At 38.5% G+C, this 27,533-nt stretch overlaps 2 protein-coding genes and 2 pseudogenes across 3 annotated transcripts in view; 3 read left to right on the top strand and 1 right to left on the bottom strand.

The window, feature by feature from the left end:
* Nucleotides 1-27,533, top strand: part of MBTPS2 (membrane bound transcription factor peptidase, site 2) — a 48,478-nt gene that overhangs the window by 7,798 nt on the left and 13,147 nt on the right. For both annotated transcript variants that reach the window (XM_036270326.1, XM_036270327.1), the window contains exons 3-7: nt 789-1,032; nt 6,988-7,091; nt 8,648-8,775; nt 18,436-18,554; nt 19,723-19,903. In XM_036270326.1, the coding sequence (XP_036126219.1) occupies nt 789-1,032; nt 6,988-7,091; nt 8,648-8,775; nt 18,436-18,554; nt 19,723-19,903 (776 nt within the window). The remainder of the gene's footprint in view (nt 1-788; nt 1,033-6,987; nt 7,092-8,647; nt 8,776-18,435; nt 18,555-19,722; nt 19,904-27,533) is intronic.
* Nucleotides 10,640-12,469, top strand: YY2 (YY2 transcription factor). The gene is made up of 3 exons (XM_036271084.1): nt 10,640-10,927; nt 11,309-11,702; nt 11,841-12,469. The coding sequence occupies exons 1-3, from the start codon at nt 10,832-10,834 to the stop codon at nt 12,467-12,469; spliced, it is 1,119 nt and encodes a 372-aa protein (XP_036126977.1). The 5' UTR covers nt 10,640-10,831.
* Nucleotides 20,535-21,826, top strand: LOC118635643 (annotated as a pseudogene).
* On the bottom strand, nt 22,257-26,104 carry LOC118636019 (annotated as a pseudogene).

Genomic DNA, 27,533 nt, shown 5'->3' with positions numbered 1-27,533 from the left:
AAGGAAAGAGAGGAAGAGAGAGAGAGAGAGAAACATCAACGTGAAAGGGACACATCGAGTGGCTGCTTCCCGCATGACCCCAACCAGGGCCAGGGACAAATCGCAACCAAGGTACGTGCCCTTGACCGGAACTGAACCCGCAACTCCTTCGTCCACAGGCCAATGCTCTAACTGCTGAGCGAAACTGGTTAATATTTAAGCTCATCACAAAACACAGCTAAAATAAGATGCAAAGAATATAATCTGTAGATTAAAAAGAATGGATGTCTACCCAGCCGGTGTGGCTCAGGGTTGAGCATTGACCCATGGACCAAGAGGTCGCTGGTTTGATTCCTGGTCAGGGAACATGTCCCGGTTGCAGGCTCGATCCCCAGTGGGGGGTATGCAGGAGGCAGCCAATTGATGTGTCTCTCTCATCGATGTTTTTTCTCTCTCTAAATATCAATAAAAATATATTTTAAAATGAAAAAAAATGGATGTCTATAATGTCAAAAGAATTGTCATAACTATATGAGAACAAGATCAAAACAATGCTATGTAAATCAGCAAAAGACAAAGGAAATAAACTTTTTGGGAAGAATATTTAGCCTCTTCAGTTATGAGAAATGTAAGTTATTAGATTGGCTTAAAGAGACTACAACCTGTGCTTCAGTTACAGATCTGAGCTTCAGGAAGGAAAAAAGAGATAGGGGTATTGAAATTGTTACATACTTTACAGCTATGAAATGTGGCTGGTCAATGAATTTTTTGAGGAATTGTACATTTATACAATTTTTTTCTCTTAACAGGTTCAATTTTGGAATGGTGTTTGGCGTAATTGCCATGTTTAGCTCTTTTTTTCTCCTGGGGAAAACATTGATGCAAACTTTAGCACAAATGATGGCTGACTCTTCCACTTCTTATTCTTCCTCCTCTTCCTCCTCTTCCTCCTCTTCTTCCTCTTCTTCCTCTTCCTCCTCTTCCTCTTCTTCCTCCTCTTCTTCCTCTTCTTCCTCCTCCTCACTTCACAATGAACAAGTGCTACAAGTTGTGGTAAGTGCCTTCTTTTTGCTTTAAGTAACTGTTGAAACAGATATAAGGTATTTATTTTGGATAGCGTAACTCCCATCCATAATATAAATATGAAAATAAATGAAAAGTCTCATGATTTCTCAAATTACTTACCTAAACAAAAATATTAGGAAGAATATAGCAAGGAATTGTTGCAATGTGTAGTAGTAGCAGTAATAGTGGTAATAGAACAAATGGACCATCATTAAGTCTGTCAACATTACACAGGTTTTGATTTAATACGTGTTGTCGTCTTGAGATGTTAAGTGATTGTTACTATAAAAGAATAAGCATGATCATTTAAGATCTCTATAATGTATAAATAAATTTCATTTTTATCGTATGCAAAGTGCTCCCTTCCCCTTTCTTCTTTATGGTTTTCATTCTTTAACCAGTAATACCCTTTTAATTAAAGGTATAAGACCATTTTGAATGGTGACCATGGCTTTTTGATGTGAAGAACAATGTGCTGAGTTGTACTCCTTTGATTGTGAACTATTTCTAATAACCCTTATTTTAAAGGATTAAAATGTGTATACCTATACCTTATCAATTTCTGTCTCTAGAGTTTGGAAGGGTGCTTTACCATTGGCTAACTTTTATTTCAAATTTTTTCATTTACAGTTTTCATTTCCGTGAGTTGTGGGTATCATGTTTTTAATCATATTCTTATTAATGCAATAGACTTTAAGAGTTAGCGACAGATTTTTTTAACTCATCTCTTTGTGGCTTCTACTATTGGCTGGGTCACTGTGGGAATATTTAGAGGTCATTTGTAGACAATGATAAAGAATCTCTTCTACAGTAATAGTTCTTTCTTAGAGTTTAAAAGGATTCTCCAGGTGAGGCTTCAGAAGAGATGATTTATTTCTTCAGCAAACATTTAATGAGTGTATTCTGCCTATTGGCCCTGTGTTGAGTCCTGCTTATATAGGGAACGAAATCCAGTACTAGCATTCATGGAGGTTTTAGTCTAGAGGGAGAGTGAGTATGATTGTACTACAGTTGAACAGTGCATAAGGTGCTGTGGGAACAGAGAGAAGGCATGCTAAGATGTGCCTGGCACTATGGAGACAATAGAGGAGCACTTCAAGGTAAGGGTGAGGAGAATCCACATAGCCTGGGAAAGGAAGATGGCAGTTGAGCACCCTAGTAACAAAGGGAACCATATAACATGGAAAGGCGAAGGAAATAATAATAGTAATAATAAAACCTAGTTAATATACAGTGCTTCCTGTGTGAGGGTTTTGTGCCCATTTTATTTTATTCTTGCAACAATCTGAAGGTAAGTTTCACAGATGAGAAAACCAGGGCACAGAGATGTTAAGTCACTTGCCTATAAATTTACAGCTAGTAAATGGTTGGGGGGTGTCCATCACTCATCCACCACTGACTTCAGAGCCATTATGCTGTACTGCCTTAAGAAAGACCAATAGTTATTCAAGCAACTATAAAATAACTTTGACCTCTGTCTAGGAGGTATATGGTGGAAAGTATATAGTACAGGAGATAAGATGGGAGATATAGGTAGGGTCTGGGTTATGGTCATTCTAAGAAGCTTTGATTTTACCTGTAGATAACAGGTCTGTGCAAAATGAACCGAAGTGGGATTACATGTGAGATGGGGAGACCACTTAAGAGGGCAGTTGGAATAATTCATGTTAGAAGTGATAAAAATCTAAACTAAATTATTGTTAAGAAGAATGAAGGGGATAAATGCAAGGAATCTTTTGGAGTGGAGTTCTCAGGCCTTGGTGATTAATTGAATGTGAGGCTGGAGGAAAAAAGGAAGAGTTTAGGATAACTCTCAGGCTACTCAATTAGTTATTGTTTGAGAGGACAATAGAGAAAGAAGCAGGTTTGCAGGAAATATCATCAGTGTCCTTTTCGCCTACTAGGATTAGAATGGCAAAAATGATGTGTAAAGAAGGAATTATTTCTTCTTGCTTCTCAGTTTATTTGTAGAGCTCACAAAAATACTGACTGTTAGGAAAGCCATGCTTTGGAACCATCAAGAAGTCAGCTGCCCTTTGTAGTCCACTGTGCATATTTATGTATACGTTTAAGAATGTTTTATCTCCTAACTTGAATATGAGCTCTGGTAGCTTAGAGAGCATACATTCTGTTTACTATATAATTCCCTACAGTCTCATTCAGTATTAATTCCCAAAAACCTGGCACTCTGTTGTTGAGAGATCAGTATTCTGGTACATCTAATACCCTGTATGATCATGGCCAAGACAGATGGGTAGTTGCGTACTGTTGCCAGCAAATAAGACCTACCATCTGTTGGTTTAGTAACACACTCAAATTCTTACCTTATCTCATTATTACATCTATAAAATAATAAAGAACCGATGTCCTATTGCAGCAATTTTCAACCTTTTTCACCTCAAGGCACATACAAACTAATTACTAAAATTCTGCGGCACACCAAAAAATCTATTTTTTGCTGATCTGACAAAAAGGTATAATTTTGATTGCTTTACCAAAAGAAAAAATTACCTACACTTTTTGCTCCAAGGTAACTTTAAAGAAAATTGGATGCCTATACTTTTATGTAAGGATTTCTGGTACCAAGAATTAACCAGTCATATCTTACTATGTGATGTGACAAGATGCAACTCTGTGACAGGACCTATATATTTGTGGTTCAAGACAGGGTATTCACACCGGGTGGCTATTATGTTGGCTGTTGTCATTTTTTTATTTGACATTCTAAGGGAAAAGAGGTCAGTGCCCCTGACTAAATACTTAGGTATTGCATGTTTTAAAAATTCTTGTAGCACACCATTTGAAAACTACTGTCCTATTGGATCAAGCCTACTGATTTATTTGACATAAAGGTAAAATAACTAGGATACTTTGTGATATAGAGGGAATGTGTGAGAAGTAATCTTAAGTACATAAATTTAGAGAGGGGTCAGAGAAAAGGAAACTACTAATTTGAACAGAAAAACACCTAATAACATGGGAACGGAGCAGGTATGTAGAAAAAGATACACTGATGTTCTTGAAAAGAGGTGCTTAGTAGGGTCTGGATAAAGAGAACTTTACATAATGAGCATCATTAAAGTGTCCTAAGTATAGAAAAACATACTATTAATTAAGCTATTTTCCTAATATTATTTATTATTATGAAGACTCAGAAACAACCACAATATATAATTTACAAATGGTTAAATTATGGGATTGTCATTCAATGACATTATGTATAGATTAAAAATGATAATTATGAAAACTAGGGAAAAGACACTTGGAATTACTAATTAATTTAGAAAGCTGCCCAAGCAGCATGGTTGGAATCTCCTCTTCTGTTGTGTACAAAAATAAATTGCAATTGAATTAAAAATGAAATTATAAAAGACCTTGAAAGAAAAAAACAGGTTTCTGTTTATATGAACAGAATGAGGAAGACATAAGCATAAAACTAATAACAGAAACCATGAATATTGATAGCTTTGATCACATAAAATTTTTATATATCAAAAAACTAAAAGCAAAATAAAATTAAAAGGCAAAAAACTTGTGAATACGTCTGTGACATGTATTACAGAGGACTGATAGTTGATATTTGAAATGATCTTACATAACAGTAAGAAAAATAAGAACACTCTAGGATAAAAAAATAGACAAGTCACAAGTAGGCTACTCTCAAAAGACCTATCGTTGGTCAAAAGTAGGGGGAAAGTTCAGCTTTAATAATGATCAAAGAAATATAAAACAATGGGATGCTTTTTATTTCTCTCAAATTGTAGATTTGAGTAAAATGAGCTTTCCAAAGATTATGGAAGGGACTGCTGTTAGAGAGCCATTTGATTTGTATCAGAGTCCTTTAAATTTCCTGTAATAGCATTTGTTACCCTCTCTGTGAGACATAATATTAAACATTAGACAAGGATTATCTCATGTAATCCTTAAAATTACCCTTTTGTAAATGTGGTTATTTCCATTTTAATGATGAGGAAATTGAAGTGTTGGGGGAATAAGCAAACTTCTTCCAGGTCACTTAGCTAGTTAGTGATGGAGGCAGAATGTCTAACCGAAGTGATATTTCTCTGGAGCCTGAACCAACCATACTTGTCTAAGAATTTATCCCCCCAAAATATTTGTGTATATATGTCCAAATATGTTTATTATAGTATTTATAAGAATAGAAACTTTTAAAACAATTAAATGCCCAGCAGTCTATTCCATAGAATACAATGCAGCTGTTAAAAACATGTTGAATCAGAAAATACTCATGGGAAAATGTGCAACTAAATGAAAGGGTTAAATTTCAAAACCATAGTTATAATAAAAGCACAATTTAAAAAAATATGTGTACCCGGCTGGTGTGGCTCACTGGTTGAGTGTCGACCCATGCACCAAGAAGTCGCCGGTTTGATTCCCGGTCAGGGCACATGCCCAAGTTGTGGGCCCAATCCCCAGTGGGGGACATGCAGAAGACGGCCAGTCGATGTTCTCACTCATTGATATTTCTATCTCTCCCTCTCCCTTCCTCTCTCTCTAAAATCAATAAAGGAAAAGTTTTTTTTTTTAAAATATGTGTACATGAAAAGGCTTGAAAGACGTATTAAAACACAGATTTTTTTTTATCCTCACCCGAGTATATTTTTACATTTATCTTTCAGACAGAGTGGGAGTGGGGGTGGGGCGGGGAGAAACATAATTGCAAGAGAGACACATTGATTGGTTGCTTGCCCCCTGCACGACCCCAACCAGGGCCCGGGTGGAACCACAACCAAGGTACTTGCCCTTGGCTGGAATCTAACCCAGGACTCCTTGTTCTGCAGGCCGACGCTCTAACTGCTGAGCCAAACCAGCCAGGACTGAGATTTTTTTTTTTAATTTGTGTTTGGGAAGCAAGATTATAGGCTTCTATTTATCTTTGAATTTTCAAGTTTTCCTGCTTTAAACATTTTATAAGTAATTTAAAACAATAATTAATAATAGAAAGAAGACATTTCCTCCTGAAGGATACCTTCAGGGTCCCACCTCCTGGACTGTGAAAAATAGATGTTCAGCATACAGACAATATTGATGCCTGGTCTGCCCCACTTAGCCTAATTTATAGACTCTGTCCTTAACAAATTACATAACTTGGGAGTGATTATTTATATTATGAGCAGATTCTTGGGTATCTAAAAATAATTTACCATGAAACCTTTAAATAGCAAACTTCCCTTGTGTATGCAATGATACATACATGCACAATATCTTAGGAGCACATGATTGCAGGACAACTCTTGATTCTTAACAGATCCTTAATATGTATGTATGTTCCAAATGCTTTACCTTCTGCATTAAATTTCGATTTTAATATAACATTTATGTATTACTTTGCTACTATCGATGTATTGGACAAACTGATGGAATCAAAGAAGTGGAGAGCATAGTGCTGCCATACTAATCAGGCGCTTTATTATACTGCCTTTAATTAACAACTCTCATATAACTTGAGGATACTAAAAGGAAATCCATTGATGGGGGATGGGGATATCCTATATTACTCACATAAGTACTTGGAACCCTGCAATAACAATATAGAGGAAGAACTAGGAATTGTAACAAGAATTCCCCAATCTGGCTTCCAGCTGACACCTTCAGTGTCATTTCACATTCCCTATCCCCTGGCACTTTGCCAGGCTCTCTAATTTTTTCCTGTGGTGAAGACTACAGGAAGCTAAAATTTCAACCTTTAACCTGGTATTTCCTGTTCTCTTTAGGTTGGTGTTTTGATTAGTTCAAAAGCTGCCTAGTTCAAAAAACTAGTGTTTTTACTTTTATTATGATAGAACTGAAAAAGTGAACCATTAATATTCACATTACTTTTAGTTTGTAGAATTTCAGCTTGGAAGTTTACGTTTTAATACAAAGTGAACATCATGGTTTCTTGGTGCCTAAGTGTGTATTTATTGTTGTGTCTATGAACAGGTTCCTGGTATAAATTTACCCGTCAACCAACTGACCTATTTCTTTGCTGCAGTCCTCATTAGTGGTGTTGTACATGAAATTGGACATGGGATAGCAGCTATTAGGTAATGATATTTACCTTTTTCTTTCTAGTACATGCAAAGAAGCTTTCATTTAGAAGGTTTTATTACTAAAATTTCCAACATTTCATATTGTTTTCTTTCTGTGGATATTACCCAGTGCATATCTGTGATTATTGTTTTGAGGTACCTTGTCTTTTGCAGAGGAGATTTATATATTGATGAATATGCTTAGTTAACCACATGCATATCTATATCTGGGTCTTTCTATTATTTGCCCTCTGCCAGTATGGTTATATCCTCTTGCTTCAAGATTTTCATCCAATCCTGAAACCTAATCTTTCTATTCATCATTGGGTCAGAGTGATAACCTTTGCACTGCCTTCTTAGTACCGTCTTTGGCTTGTCAGCTGACACACTTTCCTGCTTCAACTCATGACCTCTGCTAGCTAGAGCAAGAACACTGAAAGCTCTGGGTTTGTTAAATATCATAGCCTATCTGGACACCCAAGTAGAAGATAAGGGAGGATGAGACCTGGGACTTGCTTCGAGTATTATGCCCTCTTCCTGCCCTGACTAACCAAATTATAGCTGACTATTTTAGTCTCCTAAACCTATAAAATTATGATGGAGGAGAAGGTGACTCACAACTCCCCTTCATTCCCACTGATGATTACTGCCACAAGGAACATACATACTAATGGGAATGTATTTTATCCTTTCAGTGTGTGGACCAGATAAAAGGTTTTAGATGAGAAGATTTAATCACTTCTTATTACTTTCCAGTTGCTTATGAACAAGAGTATATAGACTGGCAATAAACCCTCATCTTGACAGAGCATATACTATTACACAGGTGTGCCAGGTAGAGGTTTAAGTTGGTGGCTGCTTTTTTTTTTTTTAATCTCTCTCACCTTTGCTTCCAGATTTTTAGCATTGTAGCCTATTTATAAAATCATTGTTATTAACAGTTTAATAATTCACAGTATAATGTGGGTAATTTTTTTTATAAAATCACAACTGCCAAGATAAAGAGAATTCGAGAATAAAATGATAAATAGTTCTCCTAAAGGAAGTCTGAGCATTATGCATTTTTAATTGTACTTAGTTTAACATTAATTCAACAAGAATAAACTTAGATAAACCTCCACCTTCATTTATAATAGCTAAGACAAATAAAATATTGAGATAATTTACTTGAATTATATTTCCTAGTGTCCTCAGAAAATAATTGAGTAAACCATAAAAATGTTTTTCATTTATTTTCTCAGAAATATTAAACTTTTCTTTATATATGTGACTAATTTCAAGTTATTTGTTCAGCATATTGGTTTCTAAAAATTTTGAAGTTGTAAATATATTTCAGAATGCTGTTTTATAAAATGCAATATCACAGATGACCAAACTGTACATTATTGTAAAATTATGATATACATATTGATATATATCATATATGTAAGTATAACTTTTTGAGTGTCCAGAGAGACTTGTTTTTCAACTAAGAATTTGAAGTACAGTTGGAAGTTTTAAGATTATATACATTACTAATTTGACAAATGCAATACTAGTAGTGAATTTCTTTTTCTTATGTGATTTCTTAGGGAACAAGTTCGATTTAATGGGTTTGGGATATTTCTCTTCATTATTTATCCTGGAGCATTTGTTGATCTGTTCACCACGCATTTGCAACTTATATCACCAGTCCAGCAGCTAAGGATATTTTGTGCAGGTAACAAATTTATTTATTTTTATTCATCTCTGTGTTGTTAGTGGTTTTATGGAAAGTACTCACATCACAATGAAAGCATCTCATCTTTTGGTTGATAAATTCAGTTCATAATAATCTCAGTCAAAAGTAATAAAGCAAAATAATTTGCATTCCAGTTTCATTAAAAACAACAAAAACCAACATATATTTTTAAGTAATGAAAGTACAATGAGCAGAACATACCATGTGAATAGAAAATATGACTAAAGCATTAAATAAGACAGAGGAGTACTTAATAAGCATAGAAAGTATAACCCACAATGAAAATGTAATTGCTGTGAATCTTACTGTATCAAATAACAAGACCATCAGAACAAAAATGGAAAAAGCACAAACAGAAAAAACAGGTGTAATAAAAGTGACTCTCATGTCTTAACACATGGCACATAGGTATAAGAAAGTCAGATCATCGAAGCTGTTAATAAGGAAAAAATAGATGTATCAAACTCTATACCATAATTTCTTTTCAAGTGCTCATGAGACATAAAAATTGTCCAATTTTATTCAAAAGCATAGTTACAGTATATTTAAAAATAATAATGAAATGTATAAAGTTTTGCTAAAAAGAAAATTCACTGCCTTAGGTGGTTATTATGAAATAAGTTAATCAGTTAAGCATTCAACTGAAAAAGTGAGAAAAAACTATAAATAGTTAAGAAATGATGTAATTAATAAGGATATAGGCAGAAATTAATAAATTGGAAAAAAAATACAACTGTTAAGTTCAATAGTTCTTTAAAGAAAAAAAGATTAAACAATGGGGAAAGCTTCTATAGACAGAATTAGCATTCAGATTGGGGAATGACAACTGACAGAGAGAAAACTAAAAGTTATAAAAATGTTCTTTGTTCATCTCTGCAAAATATTTTTAAAATCCTGGATGATTATAAAACAACAACAACAAATAGCCTAAATAAACCCCAGAGGAGATAGAAAAAAAATATACACATGGGTTAGTTACAATGGAAGAAATTAAGAAAATTGAAGATGAATGCCTCAAAGTTTCATAAGTGGAATTCTTTCACATCTTACAGGAAAATATTTTTCTTTTTAATTCCAATTTAGTATAAACTTTCCAGATCATATAGAGAAGGAAACTTTTTTTTAAGCCAGTACAGTTGTCCTTCGCCACGGTTGGTCGCGACTTCACTCTATCGCGTTTTTTTCAAATTTACGACTGTGTAGTAAATAAAGACTCTGACTTCGCGGAAATTAATTTTTCACGGTGGAGTCTGGAACTGATTAACCGTGATAAATGAGGACCGACTGTATAACATAGATAGATCTTTTAAAGCATTGTTAACCATTGGTGGGGGGGGAAATCCTCATCTCAGCAGATATTGAAACAGATATTTAACAAAATTCAACATCTATTAATGGCTAAAAAAGTGCTTAGTAGGAGAAATAGCTAGATACTTCCTAATGGTAGAGCAGTTAGAAGCATTCCTATTAAAGGACAGGACAAGCAATCCCACTGTCAGCTATCACTGATACCATTAAATGGTTTGGAAATGTGAGTCAGTGCAATTAAATAATAGGGAAAAAATAAGTATAAATATTAGAAAGGCCTTTTTTCCCCTCAGTACTGTTATACACCTGCGGAGGTTAAGTGGATAAAATGAATGGAAATGAAATATAGGAAAATTCAGTAAAGAGCCTGGTTAGCAAATTAATATTTAAAAAGCAATAGCTTGGGGCAGAGCGAGAAGGCGGGAGAGGTAGCGCACGAAAGAGTATGTGGGTATGAGCGGGGACGCACGCATGCGCCGGGTGCCAGGGTATCAGGTAGCGCATGCGCTAAGTGCTGGAATGCCCAGAATCCTCTGCGTCTAACGCCTCTTATACCTCAACCGCCTTCGCGCCCAGCTCGCTGGTTTACGCGCCTTCGGAGCTCGAGGTTTGTCGGAGCTCGTGCTTTGTCTGGAGCCGGTGCTCTTTTTCTCAGCCTTTCTTTTTCGGGACCTACTGTACCCGTTCGTCCTGCCTAGCAGTGAAAGCTGCTTCAGAGCTCTCAGCTATGGCTTCAAACAACTTTATCTACATCACCACAGAAAACTCGGAGGTGGCTACCGAGTTTATAGGACTGCACCAGATCCATCTAGAGACTATCACTGTAGAGAGCATTGCAACGGAGGCTCTCCATTTGGAGAATATTGCTGTGGAGAATATCTCTATGGGGAATGTCAGTGTGCAGACTATGGCTGTGGAGAATATGGCTGTGGAGAATATGGTTATGGAGAATATGGCTCTGGAGAATATCGCTGTGGAGAATATGATTATGGAGAATCTCGCTATGGAGAATCTCGCTATGGAGAATATGGTTATGGAGAATATGGTTATGGAGAATCTCGCTATGGAGAATCTCGCTATGGAAAATATGGTTATGGAGAATATCGCTATGGATAATATCGCTATGGAGAATATCGCTGTGCAGAATGTCGCTGTGCAGAATGCCGCTGTGGAGAATGCCGCTGTGGAGAATATCGCTGCGGAGAATGTTCCGGTGGAGCCCGTGGCAATCGAAACCATAGCGTACGAGGATATCAGCGGCAATTGGGTCCACGGTGGCCACAACAATCCGCCTCTGATTGCGCTGCAGCCACTCATTAGCCCGAACGAAGGCGACCACGGCCAAGAAATGATCATGGTGCAAACCCAGGAAGAAGTGGTGGGCTACGAGTCAGACAGCCTGCAGGCTAACAACTTCCAGGAGCAGCAGGTGGTCGTCCCGGTCGAGGAAAATGCCTACGTCCAGCCGGCTCCAGCTCCTCTGTCAGCTTCTGGGTCATCATCGACCAAGAAGCGCAACAGCCATGGCAAAAAGCCCAGCAGAGGTAAGAAAAGCGCTACCAGTAGCGCTACCAGCAGCGCTACCAGCAGCGCTACCAGTAGCGCTACCAGCAGCGCTACCAGCAGCGCTACCAGCAGCGCTACCAGCAGCGCGACCGGGGCGGCGGGAGGCAGCGGCCCAGAGGCAGGCAGCGGCCCAGAGGCAGGCAGCGGCCCAGAGGCAGGCAGCGGCTTAGAGGCAGGCAGGAAGTGGGAACAGAAACTGGTTCAGATCAAAACTCTGGAGGGTGAGTTCTCTGTCACCATGTGGTCCCCAGTTAAGAAAGGAGACCAGGAGACTGAAGGACAGAAAACTGTGAGCTCATCTCCTGACTATTCAGAGTACCTGACGGGAAAGAAACTTCCTCCTGAAGGAATACCTGGCGTTGACCTATCAGATCCCAAGCAGCTGGCAGAATTTGCTAAAACAAAGCCAAAAAAACCCAAAGACGATATTCCAAGAACAGTGCCTTGCCTTCAGACAGGCTGCGGAAAGATGTTCCGGGATATCGCTGCTATGAGAAAACATCTGCACACCCACGGTCCTAAAGGCCACATATGTGCTGAATGTGGCAAAGGTTTTGTTGAGAGCTCAAAACTAAAACGCCATCAACTGGTGCATTCTGGAGAGAAGCCCTTTCAGTGCACATTCGAAGGCTGCGGAAAACGCTTTTCTCTGGATTTTAATTTGCGTACACATGTGCGAATCCATACAGGCGACAGGCCCTACGCCTGCCCATTCGAGGGTTGTGATAAGAAGTTTGCTCAGTCAACTAATCTGAAATCTCATATCTTAACACATGTTAAGAACAAAGAGAGCCAGTGAAAAGGAAAAAAGACTCTGTTTTGATTCCTACATATCTAAGGGTCATATTTTGATAGAATGGTTTAAAAAATTAAAAGGTTAAAACCATAAGTGGAAAAAAAGGTTTAAAAATATGTGACTACATTGTTAAGATGTCATGTTTTGATAGAGTAGTAAAAGTTAAAGGTTAAAATATATATAAGATTATATTGTTAAGATGTTTTAATCTTGTTCTGTAATATCATTTGAAAAACATGTTTTTCTTAAGTTTGATCCCAATAGAAGGGTAATTCATTAACTTCACATCAAAAGACTGTTTTTATGCAACTGTGCTTAAAAAAATGGAGTTTTTCATATTCAAGTTCACCTATTTACAAATTTTACAAGTTATGTATTTTCCAAATGTTCATGTTTATATTTTTAGGAATATGTTTAATAATTAATTCTATGTGTGGTTTTTTTGGAGGTTGATAACTTTGCTTAGTGTAGATTTTGTTTTAAGAGAATGAACAGTCACGTGTATATGTAAAGTATTTTCCTCTTTAAAAAAGGTTACAGAGGCCATGGCCAGTTTGGCTCAACAGTTAGAGCATCGGCCTGTGGTCCAGAGAGACCCGGGTTCAGTGCCCACTACGGGCACATACCGGTTCAGTTCCCGCTAAGGGCACGTACCTCGGTTGCAGTTTGTCCCTGGCCCTGTTGGGTTGTGGGTGGCAGCCACTCGATGTGTCCCTTTCACATTGATATTTCTCTCTCTCTCTCTCTCTCCCCCTTACTCTATCTGAACAAAAAATGGAAAAATGTCCTCGGGTGAGGATAAAAAAAAAAGGTTACAGAGGTTTTGTTTACTATCTTAATTGTGGTTGTATTCTTTGATATTAACATTTTGCATAACTATCTTATAGCTGCATTGAATGATGTATATGTAGTATTGAATATTATATATGATTTAATAGTATTAGTCAATTTAAACCTACTTTAGTCATTTAATTTTTCCCTAATACTGCCAAATAGTGTTATTTACTATAATTTCTTTGCCATTTCAATTAGAGAGTGGTACACAATTATAGTTGTATTGTTTTAACACTTGTTATGTACACCTTATATAATAGAAAAGGCAAAAGTAAAATACATGTTCTAAAGAAAGGGAAAAAAAACTTGCCTGTATAACTACCATAGCTAGAAAATAGGGAGGATGCTACTGGCATCTGGGGAGTAGAAGCCAAGGATGCTGCTAAACATCTTACAATGCATAAGGAATCATCTGCCCCAAAATGCCAATAGTAAGAAAGTAAAGTTGTAATGCATTCCTTTAGAGAAAAGAAAAGTTGTAATGGAATTCTTTTATGTACTTATAAACATTAATGGACAAAGAGTTTGTTTAATAAAGAAATAGTGTTTTCAACTATCCTTGTTGCTTCTTAGTCATCATGGGCAAATTGGGAATCTAGAGGGGTGGTCTGGTACCAGTTTCATCCATTAAGAGATAGGAGATTGTCCAAAGAGACACAGAAACAGTGCTGCTGTGTGTCCATCCCCCCTCCCCGACTATTGTTTGGAGAGAGAGTTAGTGAGGGTGCAAGCATCTAGGTAATCCTGGTGGACTTTCATTCTGACTGCTGGGGAAAGCTGAATTTAGGAAGTGGTAATGGTGACTAATCAGTGGGTATGGAGTATTTTGTGGAATTGTGTTGGGACTAGCACCTTGGTGGGGGGTGGGGGGGTGGAGTTATAGCTGTATTCCAAAATTAGTTACATTAGAGTAAATTTTACTAGGTCAAAGAATTAGTGTTTTGTCTTGAATTTTGTTTTGTAAATAAAGCTATGAAAGCAATACAAGAAAACACAAGTATCTTCTATAATCTTGAACTGGGAAAGGCTTAATGCAAAGGAGCAATTTGACCACACCAAAATTTAAAATGTCTATGTAGACAAGACTTTAAACCAAGCCAAACAACACCCTGGAGGAAAAAATTAAAATACCTCTTACAAAAGACCAAATTCCTCAATACATACATTCCAAATATAATATATACAAATTAGTAAAGCAAAACAAAAAGCAACAGAGTCAAAAAATGTAAATAAGGCCCACAGTGTGGCTCAGTGGATTGAACTTTATTGCATGGACTGAGAGGTCCTGGTTCAATTCCTGCTTAGGGCACATGCCCAGGTTTCCGGCTTGATCCCAGAATGGGGGGCATGCAGGAGGTGTCTGATCGATGTTTCTCTCTCACTTCGATGTTTCTCTCTCTCTTTCCCTTCCTCTCTAAAAAAATCAATAAAGACATATAAAATGTAAACAGGACCCTGGCTGATGTAGCTCAGTAGATGGAGCATTGGCCTGAGGACTGAAGGATCTTGGGTTCGATTCTCCATCAAGGGCATGTACCTGGGTTGCAGGTTTGATCCTTGGCCCAGTCAGGGGCTCATGTGGGAGGCATCTAATCAAAGTGTCTCTCTGACATAAATGATTCTCTTTCTCTCTCTCCCCGCCCCCTCCTTCCTTCCCTTCCACTCTCTAAAAACCAGTGGAAAAATTATCCTCAGGTAAGAATTAACAACAACAAAAAAAGTAAACAGGCAATATATAGAAATAGTTCTCAGACAAAGGAAATCGCCTTTTAATAAACATGAAAAATTTATAGGCTCACACATAATTAAAGAGATAGAAATGAACACAAAGAGATTTTACATTTCACCTAGCAGATGTCAAGGTCTGAAATTATGATAGCATTCATTGTTTTTTTGAACATTTGGAAACATGCCAGTTATGAGAACATACATTAATGCAAACTCATTGGAGGTCCATTTTTTTTTTTTAATCCTCACCCGAGGGCATTTTTTTATTTTTTTGTTCAGATAGAATGGGAGGGAGAAAGAGAGAAACATCGACATGAACGGGACACATCGAGTGGTTGCCACCCACACGACCCAACCAGGGCCGGGGACAAACTGAGGTATGTGCCCTTAGCAACTGAGGTATGTGCCCTTAGCGGGAACTGAACCCGAGTCTCTCTGGACCACAGGCCGATGCTCTAATCACTGAGCAAAACTGGCCAGGGCTGGAGGTCCATTTTAATGCACATATTTTTTGACCCAACAATTTTATTTCTGTGTAATTTTACATACCCTCACAAATGTATATTTATTTAGATGTACAATAATATGAGCAAAGCTGTAGCAGCATTATATGAAGAGGTTTAAACAGTCTAAGTGATCATTAGTAGGGAACCTTATAAGTCAATATGTTAAAAAAAAAAATGAGGCCCAGCTGGTGTGACTCAGTGGATTGAATGTCATCCCATAGACTGAGAGGTCCGTCCCTCTTTGATTCCCAGTCAGCGTACATGCCCAGGTTGCGGGCACGATCCCTAGTGAGGGGCATGTAGGAGGCAGCCAATCAATGTTTCTCGCATTAATGTTTCTATCTCTCTCCCTTCTTCTCTTTCTTAAAAAAAAATCAATAAAGCCCTGCCAGTTTGGCTCAGCGGTTAGAGCCTCAGCAAGAGGACCAATGAGTTGTGGGTTCGATTCCAGTCAAGGGCACGTATCTCGGTTGCAGTTTGTCCCTGGCCCTGGTCAGGGTCGTGCAGGAGGCAACCAGTCAATGTGTCTCTCTCACTTCAATATTTTTCTCTCTCTGCCTCCCTCCCACTCTAAACAAAAATGGAAAAATATCCTCAGGTGAGGATTTAAAAAAAAAATCAATAAAACACATTTTTTAAAAATGGGGCCATGGCCCATGTGGCTTAGTGATTAGAATATCAGCATGCACACTGAAGGGTTGTGGTTTCGATTCCTGGTCAAGGGCACATACTTGGGTTTCAGGTTTGGTCCCAACCCTGATCCAGGTGCATACGGGAGGCAACCAATTGATGTGTCTCTCTCACATCAGTGTTTCTGTCTGTGTCCCCCTCCCTCCCTTCTACAATGGAAAAAATATCCTCAGGTAGGATTAACAATTTTTTTTTTTAATGGGTTACTCTGTAGTGGATATAAGAAATGGGATCACTATGAATGTGCAGATAAGTGAAAAGTCCAAAATAAATGAAAAAGCAAAATATAATTTCTGATAATTTGATATCTTTGGTGTTTTTAAAAGAACTGTATATGTGCCCTGGCCCACAGACCAATGGGTTGCGGGTTCGATTCCAGTCAAGGGCACGTACCTCAGTTGCAATTCGTCCCCGGCCCACCCATATGTCCTGGACTAGACTTGCTGTGGATATTTTTGGAATTTAATACCTTAAAGCACTAAAGGGGGGCATCTTACAATGTGAATATGGTATGTGGAACATGTATTAGGTATCTGGCTACTGTAATAGCTAAAAATAGCAGGCTTAAACTCTCATAAAACATTCCAAATATAAGTAGCTCAGCTCTGATACGATAATTCTATGATTTGGGGGACTGAGGCCTTTTCTCTCTTGTTAGCTCTACTGTTCCCAACATGCAGCTTTTATGCTATGGGCTCAGGTTTAGCTCCCTCATATAGCTACATTCCAGCCAGTAGGACAGGGATATTCTCATCATTTCAACTCACATCTTCTTGTTCAAAACAGTCATATGACCATACTCAACTTCCTGAGAGTCTGGGAAATGTCTTTAGGTTACATTTATATCATTATAAAACATTGGTTCTCACCCACTGATGCTATCACCTTCCTGGAAATGTTTGGAATGTGTCGGGTAGGAGATATTCTTTGATTGTCTGACAGGAGAACAGTAATGGTGTTTAATGGATGGAGCCAGGAATGCTAAGTATTTTGTAATGCAAAGGACAGACTTGCACAACTAAGAATCATAATACTCAGAGTGCTGGTAGTACCCTGACCCTGCCCTGTGACAGAAGCTAGTAGAAAAAGGGAAAGATAGGTATGGAGGGAGGGTTAAGTGGTGTGCTAGTGTATGTTTAACACCTGGCTCTGAAGGAGAGGGTGGGAAGCTCTGATAAGTAGCATTTGCTGGTTTGTCTTGTGAATATGTGGTACCACTGTGGCCAATTTCAGAGTGCCAACTGGAGTCCCTGAAAGAGGAATTGGGAAGGGATGCACACAGTTGGCTGTGGCAAATTGGTAGGAGCAGGCTCCAGCACACCACTGGGTTCACCTAACCATCTCTGTATATGTGATGGAGGTGATTATAACCTGTGACAGGATGTTAGCTACATACTCTATTTGGCCCACCAATAATATTCTTCATTCTTTTTTTTATCCTCACCTGAGGATATTCCTGTTTCTATCATCAGATAAAGTGAGAGAGAGAGAGAAACATCAATGTGATAAAGACACATCAACTGGCCACCTCCCACACAACCCTGACCAGAGCCGGAGATGAACCGCAACCGAGGTATGTGCCCTTGACCAGAATCGAACCCACGACTCATTGGTCTGCGGGCTGACGCTCTAACCACTGAACCAAACCGGCCAGGGCAATAGTTTAATTCTTAAAACAATCTCTTTTTCCAAATTCCGTTTGGATTTCCATACTCCAGTTCAGGCAAGAATGTTCATTCCATCTTAGCTTTTATTTGAATAGTTCTGACATTCCTTTCAAAGATCACGAGTATGTTTACATTAATAATGTGTATATTTTCTGAAAAGAAGACACAGCAAACAGAAGATGTTAATCCTATTTGTGGTACGCGCGCGCACACACACACACACACACACACACCCCACAGATAGACTCAACATTAATATATATGTGTCAGGTATATATAACAGAATATAGATTTTATTGGTGTTCATATTTGCATGTGGACGTCCTAATGTGGTATTAACATGCTTATTTTACATTTCAATATGTGAAATAGAAGAGGTATCTAACTGAACATCTGTCTGCTGTACTGATAAGGAGATCTGTGTGCCTCACAGCTTCTTCTGGTTACTTTACTAATTTGTCAGAATGCCCAGGTGTTATGGAGGTCCAAATACCTATGTCACTCCTGCCCCTGGTTAAGCTTATTCCTTTTTTTCTCTTTTCAGGTATCTGGCATAATTTCGTCCTTGCACTCCTGGGTATTTTAGCTCTTGTCCTCCTCCCTGTGATTCTCTTGCCCTTTTACTACACTGGAGTTGGGGTACTTATCACAGAAGTTGCTGAGGTAAATGTATTACTTGGGCATTCTTTCACCAGATTTTGTGATGTAACACTTAGCATTTTATGTCAGGAACTTTTATTCAAGTTCTCCTCATAGACAGAATGCTCAGTTCCTACTGAAGAAATTATTGCCAATCCTTTCAAATCGAACAAATAGTTTTGTGAAACACATTGATTTTTTAAAAAATACTAAAAATTGTTTCTGTTCTGAGTTACAAAGCTAGAATAAAGATTGTTTACCTGTAATTTGTTAATAAAATGCATCATTAACCTTTACTGTTTATTTTTATAACTTTGTTTTGAGTCAAATGTCTTTTTACTTTTGAATCTAAGCTAGCTAGCCAGAACATTTCATGAGAGCTTAGGTCTTCAACTCTGTATTTCATTCCCTTAGTCAATGACTACTACTGAGATAGCATCAAGTCTTCTAGTCAGACTTGGGGAAGAGAAAAAATACCTTTGTGAGCAATTGACTCACACATTCATTATGCTGACAGTATTGTCTGCATATTTGGGACTGTGTATAGATAAGGACTTTTCTTACAATTTTGTCCACTGGGGATATAGGAAAATGAAGGCGTTCTAATGACTACTTACACAGAAAATTTTAATTAGCCGTTTACAAAAAAAAACAACCTATCGTTATAATCTTAATAGTTGCCCTGGCCAGTTTGGCTCAGCGGTTGGAGCGTCGGCCTGCGGTCCAGGGAGACCCGGGTTCGGTTCCCGCTAAGGGCATATACCTCAGTTGCAGTTTGTCCCAGGCCCTGGTTGGGTCGTGTGGGTGGCAACCACTCGATGTGTCCCTTTCACGTCAATGTTTCTTTCTCTCTCTCTCCCTCCCACTCTATCTGAACAAAATATCAAAAAATGTCCTTGGGTGAGGACTAAAAAAAAATAAAAAAATAATAATCTTAATAGTTGGCAAGTGGGTTTTTGTTTTTTCATTTGCAAAAAAATCAAAATCTTAGTGAAGTAGGAAAAATAATTATAATTATTGGGTTTTGTTTTAATTTTGTAGGATTCTACATCTTGGATTCAAAGCTGGATTATTTTGTATATAATTCAAAATAGTCTACTTAATCAATTTAGTGTCATTAATGGTTATTTGCTCAGGTTAATAATCATAGCTCTTCACACATTACCTGATTTGCTTTTGCCCTCTTCCCAAGGACTCACCTGCAGTTGGACCCAGAGGTCTTTTTGTGGGAGACCTTGTTACCCATCTACAGGATTGTCCCGTTACTAATGTACAAGATTGGAATGAATGTCTAGATACCATCGCCTATGAACCCCAAATTGGTTACTGCATAAGTGCATCAACTTTACAGCAGTTAAGCTTCCCAGTTAGAGGTGGGTATATTTCCCTCAGTATAATATAATGCTGCAAGCAGCAGTTACTTGCCATTCACCAATCTTAAATTATGTCTATAGATTAATTTTGTTCTAATATCTTTGAAACAAATCAGAAAAGTAATAATAGGCCCAAACTAGTAAATATTCTTGGTGAATCAGATACTAATATGTATATTTCTTTTATTATATATTATTATTGAACCTCTAATTTCATATCATATTTGAGTTTCAGGACTCTAAAATCTAATTATTTCTTCATTTAAACCAAAACCAAAACCTTGTATGTTCTGTGTGGTGGCGGGAGGGTGCTGCTGAAGGGACCAGCTGCTGGGGCAAGAAAGCTCCAGCTCCAGCCACCTCCTCTCAACACTGCTCAGGGCTGCTGGACCCAGCCATGCTGCTGCTGCTGCTGCTATTTGGCCATGGCAGCAGCAGGTGCTGGGACACCAGGGCCCAGGATCCAGGTGTGACAGCGGTGATGGCAGCAGCAGCAGCAGCAGCAGTGGACAAGCCTACAGTGGGGTGGGGCAGGACCCGCAGCCAAGTACCTGTACACGGCTGATGTGTTCATTCACAGGATCAAGAATGCTGTGTACTTGTTATGTTCTTTGTGCCCTGATTTGGGCACTGCTAACTGCTGCAGCCTAATTGGAGCAACCTGGGAGACAACTACAACAGCATGGATGATACCGAAGTCCACATGGCTAAAGTGGACTGCACAGCCAACTCAGAGGTGTACTCTGCCCAGGGGGTGCAAGGATATACCACCTTGACGTTTTTCAAGCCTGGCCAAGAAGCTGTGAAGTACCAAGGCCCCTGCCACTTCCAGACACTGGAAAACTGTTCACTGCAGATGCTAAATGAGGAGCCTGCCATACCAGAGCCAGAAGTAGAACTACCCGGAGCCCCTGAGCTCAAGCAGAGGCTGTATGAGCTTTCGACGAGCAACTTTGAGCTGCACTACACACAAGGTGACCACTTTATCAAGTTCTTCGCTCCATGGTGTGGGCACTGCAAAGCTCTGGCTCTGACCTGGGAGCAGCTGGCTCTGGGTCTTAAACATTCCAAAACTGTTAAGATTGGCAAGGTTGACTATACACAGCACTATGAACTCTATTCAGGAAACTGGGTTCTTAACTTTTCTACTCATCTCTGATTCTGGGATGGTAAAAAGATTGACTGGTGCAAGGGAAAGTAGTATCTGGACCCACTGAGAGATATGTGGCATTGCAGCTCCAGTGTGTGGACAGGGGTGCCCCAGAGACCGGCCAGCCCTCAGAGGTCCAGTTGCTAGCTGCCCAGCCTGAGGCCAACAAGGGCACTGTGTTGACACTCACTGAAAATAACTTACATGACACCATTGCAGAAGGAATAACCTTCATCAAGTTTTATGTTCCATGGTGTGGTCATAAAAATCTGTCTCCTACTTTGAAAGAACTCTCTAAAAACGAATTCCCTGGTTTGACAGAGGTCAAGATTACTGAAATGGACTGTACTGCTGAGCGGAATACAGAGGTGGGCAAATGTAGGTTTACATTTGTGAATATGTGAAACACAGTTTATTCTATTATCATTTATTAAATATTGTATTATTTTCCATATGAACAACTAAACCTACTTTTGCCATTCCTGTATTTGCAGCAAGTGTTCAGTAGGAGCCTATTCCACATTGTTGCTTTTCCACAGAGGAAAAAAGTCAGTGAGCACAGTGGAGTTGGAGTCAGAGACCTTACACTTTGTTTTGCAACAGGCAAAAGACGAACTATAAAAATGCAGGTGCAAGTCACCTATTCTGCCTGGCCTCCTGGATCCAGTGTGAAGGAGCTAAATCATGCAGATATTGCTGAGTTTCAAGTGGTAGTTATTCAGAAAGTTGAATGTACTTATGTTATCTTCTTGGTGTTTTTTAAGCCGACACACTCTACAGAGTCCCTTTTTTTTCTTTTTTTTTGAGCAAAACTAAGTCAAATTTACTGGTCTTAAATGCAAAGGTAAAAACAAACAAAAAAACACACATAAAAAAAAGAAAAGAGCCCTGGCCAGTTTTGCTCAGTGGTTAGAGCGCCGGCCTGTGGTCCAGAGAGACCCGGGTTCAGTTCCCGCTAAGGGCACGTACCTCGGTTGCAGTTTGTCCCCAGCCCTGGTTGGTCATGCGGGTGACGGCCACTCGATGTGTCCCTTTCACGTCGATGTTTCTCTCTCTCTCTCTCTCTTCCTCTCTCTCCCTCCCACTCTACCTGAACAAAAAAAAAAAAATGGAGAAATGTCCTCAGGTGAGGATAAAAAGAAAAGAAAATTAACAGAACAGAAAACCCAAAATGTCAAAGCAATATGAAGAGAAGTTTGAGGGTTAATCTTTAAAACTACAAATCAAAGGGTTTTTCTGTTAATAGATAATTGGCAAGAAGGAAGTACTTTTCTGCTGAGTGTTCATATGAAAGCAAAGTTTCAAAACAAAATCTGACTGAAATAGAAAACAGTCTAGAACTCATGAGAAGGGATGCAAGAAATACAATGCTCAAATGTCTATGTGTTATTTAAAATCTAAATTTTTAATGACTGGTTTGGCTCAGCAGTTGGAGCATTGGCCTAGACCAGAGAGTCCCAGGTTCGGTTCCCACCAGTGGCACATACCAAAAAAATAAAATAAAATAGAGCTATCTTGCAGATCCCCAATAGGGGGCATGCAGGAGGTAGCCAATTGATATTTCTCTCTCTCATCAATATTTCTATCTCTCTCTTCCTTCCTCTCTCGCTAAAAAATCAATAAAAACATATTTTTTTTAAAAAAGAGCTATCTTGCACATTTGAGCTAGGTTAAATGCTTTTGGAAACTGGAGAAATGACTGTAAACAACAGTATCTGATGTGTGGGGTGCTGTGCATGCAATGTGTGGGAGGAAATTAGAATGTCAGAGGAGCAGCCCATCTTCAGGCATGCCTGGGGCTTAGATCAGATTCAGGAATATATGGAGTTTCCCTGAAACTCTTTGGTCCATTCCTATTGATATCTGGGCATAGGAAACATTGTGTCCTCTGGAGGGCCTGGCCCAGGATGTGGCCCCCCTCCTCAGTGGTGGCCCTCAGCCACTGCCAGGACCACTCGGCAGAACCCAGGACTAAATGAGCAGGAAGTGGCAATAGGACCTGCTTAGGGAAGCAATTTCATGTCAACCAAAGCAGAAATCGCTTAAAATGTTGAAGCAGTTAAGAAAATGCACACTCAGCATCTAACATCTTTAGTTTAAAAACAGAAAATAAAAGGTCATTTCTTTTTATTTATTTTTTATCCAGTTTGTGGAGATACTGAATAAAATGGGTGTTAGACAATCTTAGAAGTGGTTAGTCAATGCAGTCTACCTAGATTTCTGTTTAATATTTAATATATATGTATTTTATTTTTACTATTTTTTAATTTAATATATATATTTTAAAGGAAATAACTTAAGAAACTCCAAGTTGGTCTAACATTGTGGGATTTCTAACATTTGAACATGTTGATTGCATCTCAGAGTATAAAAACCTTTTAATTCTCATTTAGACTAAGACAAGCATTTGTGAAAATTGGCACAAAATGACTTGTACACTAACAAAAAAATGTCAATTTCACTCTGAATTATCTATTCCATACCAAAAAAAGCATGAGCCCTGGCCGGTTTGGCTCAGCGATTAGAGTGTCGGCCTGTGGACTGGAGAGTCCCAGGTTCAGTTCCCGCTAAGGGCACGTACCTCGGTTGCAGTTTGTCCCTGGTCCCAGTTGGGGTCTTGTGGGTGGCAGCCACTCGATGTGTCTCTCTCACATCGATGTTTCTCTCTCTTCCTCCCTCTCTCCCTCCTGCTCTATCTGAAGATGGATGCAAAAATGTACTCGGGTGAGGATTAAAAAAAAAAAAACAAAAAACATGAGCAACTTATTTGTGGGACTTGGTTTGAAGGAAACCTGTAAGATTTTGTCCCCCAGGCCGTAGCCACCGTGCAGACTTGCTATGGCCATCGCAGCTTCTTCATAATTTGTCATGGTCACAAAACCAAAGCCTTTGCACTTGTTAATGTTGAAGTCGTGAATCACTTTCACATTGTTGACCGCACCAAAGTGACCAAATATCTGCCAGAGGATTCCCTCATCGGCATCTTGACCAAGATTGTAGATGAAGATGCACCAGCTCAAAGACATATTGCCTGGGACATTGACACCAGAAAGCCCACTCATGTGATCTACACCAATAGGAGAGAACCTGAATCTCTGCACCTGCTGATGCACAGGGCCTCTGAACTAGCTATATGGTAAGTGGTACAGCTGGGAGAGCAACGCCACGTTTTTGTTCTGGTTGGGATTGGCTGCGAACTTCACTGTAATGGGCTCAGAGGAACCTGGGGGTTTATGACCATTGAAACTAGTAATTGCCTCTTCTGCCTCCAACCATTTGTCAAACCAGATAAACGCAACCCCTCTGTACAAACCTGTCGTCTGGTCCACAAGGACCCGAGAGTTGATGATTTACCCGAATCAAGTATTGACCTTCCTCTGATCTGAAGGTCACATTGACTTCTTAATAATGTGGTTGGTTTGTAGCTTGGAGCAGATTTAAAAACAAAAACCCCATACCTCTGGAAGATATCTTCACGACCACTCCTGGATGTTGTTTCTGTTAATACTTCTCTCATCTCGAGAGGTTTGCCATAGTGAAAGCAGTGATACTTTTAACATGTGCCTTGGTAAGATAATGCTGATACCATAAATCTTATGTGTGTGTTGATATTTGTCAAATCAGTTAATACTATTCAAGGGATACTCCTATTTGTTTCTCATGGGTGAAGAATTTCATTAGTCAAGTTAATAAGAAGTCAAGGTCCATGTGAAGATTTTTAAGATTTAAAATTTATGTTTAAGTCCATGTTTAAGATTTGATGTCTCCCATGGAAAATGTGGGCATGGAAAGTTCCACAAGGCTTGTCCTGACTATTCTATTAACCCATTGAAAGGTTCTGGTTATGTCTGCCACCTGGGGCAAGAGGACTAGAGAACTTTTTCCGGGTCCAGGTACTGGAGACATGGGGAACCTTGCAGCCCCTCTACAGGGCCCTATCTGGAAGCAGTTTCAGTTCTGCTCCCAGGTAGTCCTTTCAGAGGCTCACTGTACATCGTCTGCCTTCATGGAAAGTTGACCTTCTGCTCTATGCAGAGTGAGATTAACTTGACCTAAAAACCAAAGAACGAAGTAGGCAAAGCTAAGTCAGAGCTAAAATAGGCCGTGCTACCATCACGGTTATTCAACATTTTTACTATCACCCTTGAAAATAAGCAACAATAGGCCTAGGCTCCTTTAGGATAACTACACATGTTCTTTGCCATCAATTTGTTTATACTAGGATACATACTTTCTAAATAAACTCTTTAACGAAAAAAAAAACTTGGTTTAAGTCAGCATTCAAGCTCAACCATAACCAATTAACTAAATTCCAGTAATTAAATATCCCTGTGCTGTATAGACAATGTCATGTCCAAAGCTATTTGGGGTAGTTATTGTGTATGGCAGGCATCCAAAGGAAGTAATCTTGGCTTCTGAAAATATCCCCTGAAGTCAGATCTGTTGTTCCATTTAGCATGTGGGAGGGTGAAGCAAGTTGATTCTCATAAGCTGCCAAATTTATTTTGAGTTATTTCAGCTCTGAAAAGTCAGTTAACTAACTCTTTATATAAATTTATGGGGTCCCAAATTATTGAAAATGTAGGAAAATACAAATGATGCTCACAAACTATATCTTTAAGTCAACAAATGTCCTAAATAGTTTTCCACATTTACTGGGGTTAGGAAATATGATTAATAATGAAGAATAACTTTGCCAAAGTGCTGGGTGCAACAATGGCAAAGTAATAAGAACTGATTTCTAAAGTTTTTTTAAACGTAATTTTGCATGTAGAACCCATTTTTAAGAACCTTTTTATTGTAAAAAAATTTCAAACATATAAAATTCAAGAGAGTATAATAAATGAACTAATGCATCCTTTTCCCAGCTTCAGCAATTATCAACATTTTGCCAATTTTTTTCATCCAATCATCTCACTTTTGGGAGTATTTAAAGTATGTCCCAGGCATCCTTTCATTTCATCCATAAACTTCAGCATTTCTTTAACAGATGGTGACTTTTTAAATATGAGCACAGTACTATTATCACATCTAGCGATATTAACAATCATTCCTAATATCTAGTTGGCTTTTCTGTTGTTTTTTTCCCCTGTTTTCTTAAAGTTGGGTGGTTTCAGCTGGATGGTATGTCGTTTAAGTCTCTTTTAACTTGTAACAATTCTTTCTGGCCTTTTTTTTTTTTAATATCATTTGTTTGTTGAAAAAAACTGAGTCATTTGTTTTGTTGGATTTCCCATATTATGCATTTTTCTGGTTATATCTTATACTCATGATGTCATTAATATGTTCAGACCCCCCCAAAAAAAATTTCCTCTAAATAATGATTAGTTCTAGAGATTTGATTATATGCAGGATCCACAGTGGGGGGTGGGTACAAAAATACTCCTAGGTAGTACTCAGTACTTCCTGTTGTATCCTGTTAGGAGGCAAAGAGTGTCTGCTTGTCTCCCTTGTGGTGATGTTGATTGTTCAGTAGGCTAACCTGATTCTTTAAGGTTGAAATATTTGTAAATGTTTCCTATTCTCAAGAGCCACTTATCATCTTTCAAAACTTTTTAGTTGCCAGAAGGTTGGTATATAACCCACAATGCGTTCTTCTCTAAGAGAAATAATCCATTATTTTATACTTCATAAGTACTTTATCATTTTCCTCTAGTTTCTATAAATTTGGTATACTCTGTATTGAATTACAAAAGCCAAAATGATGTAGTAATCAAATAAAGTTCTCTCCCATAGGATTCTTTTATTTAGGATATCTGCATTTCAAATGCTTATGGTTTTGTCCTTTTCCTGTCAGATGGAAATGCAAATTTCCTTGAAATGCTCTGAAACTCTTTCCTTATTAATTTTTTGAGCATGTCACTCTTATGAGTCATGTACTATATTCTTGAGATATTTCTTTTAAAACTTAAAGCAGACATTACTCTTCCACACTAATAAAAATTCAATCCCAAAATAATAATGCTTCAATATTGATTTCATCTCCTCAGAGTGACTGCATTACGTGATACATGTTGATTTTACATTATAATTATATCTGATAAACCTGTACCTCTATTTAACCATTTTTAAATTGAGTATATGTACTTAGCTGGTTTATAGGAATCTGAATGACTGTAAATGTAAAGTACATACTGGATTAATTTTAATTGCAGACTTAACAACCAGTGCTATGGACATTTAAGAAAGCTATGAATTGAGCCCTGGCTGGTTTGGCTCAGCAGTTAGAGTGTTGGCCTGCGGTCCGGAGAGACCCGGGTTCAGTTCCCGCTAAGGGCACGTACTTCGGTTGCAGTTTGTCCCCGGCCCTGGTTGGGTTGTGCAGGTGGCAACCATTTGATATGTCCCTTTCATGTCAATGTTTCTCTCTCTCTCCCTCCCACTCTGTCTGAACAAAAAATGGAAAAATGTCCTCGGGTGAGGATTAAAAAAAAAAAAAAGAAAGCTATGACTTGATAGTATTTTACACGTATCTAGGTA

Source organism: Molossus molossus, unplaced genomic scaffold (genome assembly GCF_014108415.1).
Source record: "Molossus molossus isolate mMolMol1 unplaced genomic scaffold, mMolMol1.p scaffold_m16_p_2, whole genome shotgun sequence".
Taxonomy (NCBI): domain Eukaryota; kingdom Metazoa; phylum Chordata; class Mammalia; order Chiroptera; family Molossidae; genus Molossus; species Molossus molossus.
The sequence above is the reverse complement of the archived record's forward strand: the minus strand, read 5'-3'. Positions and strand labels throughout refer to the sequence as shown.